The sequence below is a fragment of the Asparagus officinalis genome, chromosome 7 (genome assembly GCF_001876935.1).
Source record: "Asparagus officinalis chromosome 7, Aspof.V1, whole genome shotgun sequence".
In the NCBI taxonomy this organism is placed as follows: Eukaryota; Viridiplantae; Streptophyta; class Magnoliopsida; order Asparagales; family Asparagaceae; genus Asparagus; species Asparagus officinalis.
The window spans coordinates 89,090,925-89,097,344 of record NC_033800.1 but is presented as its reverse complement, the minus strand read 5'-3'; the positions used below and the strand labels follow the sequence as shown (position 1 = coordinate 89,097,344).

The 6,420-nt window shown below is 50.0% G+C and overlaps 1 protein-coding gene across 1 annotated transcript; it reads left to right on the top strand.

Moving 5' to 3' along the window:
- On the top strand, positions 4,219-6,219 carry LOC109847482 (vesicle-associated protein 1-1-like). The gene is made up of 4 exons (XM_020416710.1): positions 4,219-4,237; positions 5,580-5,650; positions 5,790-5,871; positions 6,074-6,219. Exons 1-4 carry the CDS (start codon positions 4,219-4,221, stop codon positions 6,217-6,219), a joined length of 318 nt encoding a protein of 105 aa, XP_020272299.1.

Genomic DNA, 6,420 nt, shown 5'->3' with positions numbered 1-6,420 from the left:
GTGGCCTCACACCAGTCTGCGAAGGAGCGTCCTCCGAAGTCGCCAGAGCCGCCCCCAATGCAGCAGAAGGGGCAGGCAGTGCAGCTTCAGATCCAGACGTCGCTGCTCCAGGAATGCTTACCTGGGAAGCATTATCCCGACCTTCCGCCGCTCGGATGGTCTCTGCTGTCTCGTCACCACGAGCCTTCTTAGCCGCCCCCGCTCGGGAACTCTCGGCCGCTGCCTCCCGTTGACGCTTCGAGAGAAGCGAGCTACTCGGAGACAGAAGCGGCGCCCCCATTTGTCCAATGGTCGGACTCTGGACCGGTTCTGGGCGCCCGGATTCCCTTGGTTTACCAGGGGCATCCAGCGAAGGACAGGGAGAAGAAACTCGAACCTCGGGAACCTCGGATTCGTCTAAGCCAGTGTCAAAACCCTCGGTATCCTCAATTGGATCCTCCGAGAACAACTCCCTAGCAGTTTGGTAGCCCCTTCGCCTCGAAGAACGGAGAGAACCCCTAACAGGACGATCGCGTTCCACCAGACATGAGTTCTGGAACCAGAAATTGGCAGGATTAGCACTAGCGCCCCGATACCAGCGGCAGTATAAGAGCGTGTGGTGTAAATCGCGGTCCTTCGCGGGCAACTCAAAGCGAGCCTGGGTACCTCCAGCATGGGTCCAGAACCATCCCCGAGCTCCGTCAACCAGTCCTCCTTCGAAGTTTAGGTGGGGATTGGCATTGCCCACATACAATTGATCATACCCAAACTGGCGGGCGAACCTGCAGGGGATGTATGGCTCGAGATAGCATGTAGGGCCCGTTCTCAGAATGTGATACCCCGGTCGGATATTCACCAACCAGCAAAAGGCACCACGAGTAAGGACCGTGTAGTGACCCGCCGTCGGAGCATCCCTGAGAGATTCTCCATATCCACCCCCGCTGAAATAAGGGAAGAAGTGGCGAAAATTATAATGCCCGAAGTGGGAGAGCGTCTTCCTTGCATCAGGGATGTCCTTGCATTTCCAAGAGCACCTCTCCAAGCGCTGGACGAAGGGGACGAACTTATCGCCCTGAAGCATCGCCGGGACGCTCATCAAACATTCGCAGTGGTATACAAACCACGCCATCAAGTAGGTGTACGGTAACCCCACCCTAGGATTGGGAGTTTTGATAACTACTCCTTCCCCCTCATCAAGGACCGACACACGGCAGAATTGGGTCGTCAGAGTGCGGAGCCCCCGGTGAATGCACGCTATCGTTGCCGATACCAGGGAATAAGACTTCCCGTGAGCTAGGCAAACCGCCGGATACACGACCTCCACAGGGAGAGCCTCAAAGGAGTGAGTGGGGATTACGCACCTCTTCAGCCATAACATGAGGTACCCCGCGAGCAGCGCCTTCCCCGAAATAAGAAACTTCGCCTGATGATGGAATGAGTAAAAGACCGTACCAGACTTAAACCCACCCTCGTCGCGGTCAAGAGTCATGGTGCTTCCTTCTTTAGCTGTCCTCGCCTCCACTTCGGGCTGGTCGCACGCGCCTAACGGGAGAGCGGGCTTCCCCTTGACATCGTTCCCCGGGAACAGATAATCAGCCCAATTCTTATGGCTGATCCCCGGGGTCTTCTTCTTCTTCCCCTTATGATTCGAGGCCCCTAAGGTATTGAGGCATATGTGGTAGTGGCAGAGTAACTCCCATAGAGTTTCAACCACCAAAGGGGAATGGTTCGACAGCTGATCGATCTCATCTTGATCGGGGACGTATTCCTCGTAAGGAAAGTCTCCCAGAGGCAGCCCCGACACGTCGTACATCTCGTGAGGGGTGATACCAAGCTCACCATTGGGGGTAAAAAATGTGCAGTTCCAAGATACTATGGAACTGAGAAGCGTTGATCCGCAAGCCGTGTCGAGTGGCTTCAATGGCCACATACAGCTCTGTGCCTTTGAGATCAGCATTTTCGGCCAGAATGTAGTCGGTGATCTTGGACCACCACGTGTCGCTGCCAGGTGCAGAATAGACCCACCCCGGGGCCCTAAAGTCCTTAGGGGGAAAGCTTCCACCAGCTCGAAAGAAGCGGTGACGGAAGGTCTCCGCCACCGCTGTCGACTCCCCCACGGGCGGTTCAGCGGACATTAAGCCAGGGCGCAGGCCCGTCACGCGCTTGCACGAACTCTCCACTCCATACCCAGCAGTAGAGACCGTAAAGACGCCACAAGTGACCCCGTCCTGAGAAGGGGTCAAATCCCAGTTCATCGTCCGAGGAATGGCGAAGGACCGTAGCTCGACGATCGAAAACCCTCTCGACATGCTGGGGAGGTAATAATGAACCCTCTCTACCGTGCGGAACCACCGGCTCTCTTTGAGCAACAGGGCGGAAGGGTCGGCCATAGCATCGCCGAACAAAAATTGAGGCTTCGGCAGCTCTGCCCTGTCCTCATCTGTCAACGCCGCGTTGGTCGTCAACTCGCGTAATGTCAAGTGATGACCATCCGTGACTCTCTGTACCAGACCATGCGGCTTATCAGCGGTGAATACGGGCACTGGAGCCAAAGAAGGAAATCGAGAAGGTGCCGTGTAACTCGTAGCCCCGGCGTGGCCAACGGCCACACCCTCCGGGAAAGCCTCATCGGAAAAAGTCGCTGCAACAAGAAATAAAAAGTCAATCGAGACAAAATCCGCTGAAGGGGCAAAATCGCCCATCAAACAGAGGAGGGCAAAATCGCCTATCGAAAGGGGGAACCCATTTCGAACGAGGTCTATCCGTACAGACTATACTCCCCTCTAATGGAAAAAGGGCCGAACTCGCCTTACGAAAAGGGAGTTCGCCTCCTTCCCACTGAAGGATTCGCCTGCAGGGACGGTACATTCGTGGTATGCTCAATGTTGGTTTGGTGTATGAGCAGGACACCACAGGTGGGCAATTATGTATGGGCTATATTGATTCGGATTATGTTGGGGATTTGGATAAGCGCCGGTCTACGACAGGGTATGTGTTCACTTTGACCCATGTCGGCGGAGAGACGATCGGAGTAACGTCCGGGGCCTGCACCCCTCACTTTGCACCTCTTAGATTTCGGAGCCATTGTAGGATGAAGCGGGAATTCTTTCCTTGGAGGTTCCTTTCAAGATTTGAGAGCACGGTAACTCCCAATGGAGGAAAATGGCTGATTTAGAAGGGCTGAGTTATCCACGTGGCCACAACTGCCCTCGAAAGGCGAAAACCCTAACAAACAGGAGACGTGGCCACGATCAAATTCGACGGCTCAGATCACCCTCGGTATATCGAAGGAACCAAGGTTGGCGGTTGCATCCGACGGTTGAGTTCGAAAACCACGGCCACGATGCGTCGCGGGGCGAAACACGCGAAAATCGGGTTGTCAAGTCACGATCGCCACGACCCGATGAGACCGCGCCGCCTTAGCTGGAAAGCACAAAGCCCTATCAGCAGACACGTGGCTCATCTCCCGTCAGATCTGGGCCCGTAAAGGCACATCAAACCCGTTGATAGCTGAGGATTTGCTAAAAATCCTAAAAGAAATCAAGTGCGCTTACTTCGCCGAAAATTTCTTCATTCAAAGTATTCCAGACCACACGCGAGCCGGTTTAGGTCTGAAAACTTTGAAGGGGGTCTTGTAGACGGTAAAAAATACCTCTATAGGCTTATAGGAAATTCGCCTGCGAGAAGAGCTCGCACGCTCGGTTCTTTGGCACGGGCCTAAATCGCATAGACGTCACATATGCTCGATTCTAGGTTCGCCTTACGGTCGGCTCGCCAGCACGAGTTAAGATCGATCAGGATGGCGGAAGTTCGCCTTTCACTCAACTCGCCTGCCCGAGTCCAGAGTCGAATCCGCCAGCAAACCCCAATACCATCAGTACAGCTGGATATCCGCTACCCCACGTGCTGAGTTGGACTTTCCCATCCCTCTCGACCCGAAGGGAGAGAGCATAGTACCCCAGGACCGTCAAACGGCCGCTCGCAGTACGCACAGCACGAAGGCCTGGACAGGTGTCGAGTCAACCTGAGCATTCATAAATGCGACTCACCTCGGCTGTCTGAGTCAAGAGCTGGATCCGCCGGCACTCGGCAAGCTGGCTAGACCCCCTCGAGTACTGTACACCTACTTCACCGCCTCTCCTGACCGGAAAGGAGAAAGCATCGTGCTCAAAGCACGCCGGGCGGTCACGCACAGTACGAGTGATCGGACAGACACTTCATCGATCTGCAAACTCATAAATGTGGTTCATTAATGCTGGTCAGGTCCACTCGGATAGCAGACGGCCGTTGCCTCATATACAAGGATGGGCCTTCCCATCGTAGGTGACAGGACATAAAGCACAATCCCTGGAATGACCATTCATGGTATCGAGGAGCAGCCAGACGTCTCTGAAGAAGATGTGGTCACATCCCACAATTCAAGGAAGAGTCAACCTGTCCTTCTTCCATTTAAAAGCCCCTTCCAGCACATTGGAGGAGAGGTCGCAAAACTTAGAGAAAAGAGTTGAGACCAAGCTCTCTGCATAACCTTTGCATTGCAGCATCACTGTTTAGTTCCAAGCTCCGATCGCCGGCGAACTAAGCAGAATCGAACTCTATTGCCCCGAGTTTCTACTACGTACTGAAGCTCTCCAGCAACCTCGATCGAACGGTCCAAGGGAAGCAGACTCGACACGAGCATCGAGCGAAGCGTCCTATAGCCACCTAAAGTCCCCACACAAAACAAAGAGGGCTTTCCCTCTGCTTCTGTTGTAAACATTTGATTTGTTAGTTTGTAATAAGTCTTCTTATTAATACAAGCGAACACTTCCTGTTTTCGGGAAATTAAATATTCACCCTACAGAAATGTTGATGAGATGAGTTGTCACAATATTATTGGATGATGTGAGTGATTTTTAAAGATGAGATGAGATTGAGAAGAGATGAGTTGGATGATGTGACACATTTTTTGTTTGGTTTATTTTATTGGATGATATGAGATGAGTTGTTGGATAAAAATAATATTTTATTAGGTGTTGTAGGAAGTTTTAGGGATGGAAATAGTGGAAATTACACTTTTTGTGATTTCCAAGCTCTAATTTCCTATTCTTGGTTTTTAGGAAACCAATCAAACAACCCATTAGGATTAGCAAAATGGCCAGATTGGTATATTTTTTCGAGGCTTGGTGACATATTGGTATATTTTCTTTTAGTTTTAGCAGATTGGTATATTTTTTTAATTCTGGCGCCATATAGGCCTTATATTTGACCGGAGTTACTATTCTGGCCAGTGCTGATGGGATTTTTTGCATAAAACCCCCTCATCAAATACAGTTTCCTGCTCCTAACCCCCCTCTCTCCTCCTCCTCCTCCTCATCCTCTTCAACCTCACCCTCTCCCTCCTCCTCCTCATCCTCTCCCTTGTCCTCCCTCCTCATCCCTCTTACCGATCCCCTCCATCTTCTCCTCCCCCTCTCTCCTCTCCTCCTCCTCCTCCTCCTCCGGCCTTCTCCACCTCCGCCCATTCTCTGTCGTCACCTCCCTCTCTCTCCTCTCCTCCCTCCAAATCCCTCCGCCTCCCTCCTTTCAAATTATCAAACTTGATTTTTCATGATCCCTAGTTGAATTGAAGAAGCAGAGCTCATGTTGCACGCAATTGACCAACAAGACTGATCAATATGTGGCCTTCAAGGTAACTAATTATGTATTTACTTTGTATTCTCCTCAAACGTCACTCTCTTAGCAGTGCCTCCTTTAAAGAAAATAAATGTTTAATGTCAATTTCCAATGGCCTATTGGTAATGCTTCACGTTTCTTGCTTTGGTTTGTAGGTTAAAACCACTAATCCTAAGAAATATTGTGTGCGACCTAATGCGGGAATTGTTCTCCCTGGGTCAACATGCGATGTCACTGGTATATGTATTCTTATTTGTATCGTGTAGTTTCAAGTCTTTGGTATGCTTATAACATGTAATAGTCTATATGTCATATTTGGATCCTTTAACATGTAATAATTCTTGCTTTAGCAACACTTTGTGATAGGATTGCTAGAGTTTCATTGTTAGTTAGTAATCTCTTGAATGAATATGCATTATTCTTGTTGTTTTATGTTTAGTTACAATGCAAGCTCAAAAGGAGTCTCCACTGGATATGCAATGTAAAGACAAATTCCTCCTTCAAAGTGTTGTGGCTGAGCATGGTGTGACGTCGAAGGACATAACCCCTGAAATGGTACACTCTTTGTTGATACTTTTTGACTAATAATTATTTTTCATTTCATTTATTTGGGACTTGTATGGTTATTGTTGAATACTTTGTGTTTTAGTTCAATGAGAAGTCCTCAGAGGTGATTTGTTCTTTTCTCATCATTTAGTATATGGAACATTTTGTGATTCAAATGAAATTGCCTTTGCTAATTGATTGTAAGACAAATAAAAGAGAACCAAGGTCATCTAGTATCAC

Coding starts and splice junctions, on each gene's coding strand:
- LOC109847482 (XM_020416710.1), top strand. Junction 5,651..5,789: donor ATCAATATGTGGCCTTCAAG/GTAACTAATTAT, acceptor TTTGGTTTGTAG/GTTAAAACCACTAATCCTAA. Junction 5,872..6,073: donor GTCAACATGCGATGTCACTG/GTATATGTATTC, acceptor TTTTATGTTTAG/TTACAATGCAAGCTCAAAAG.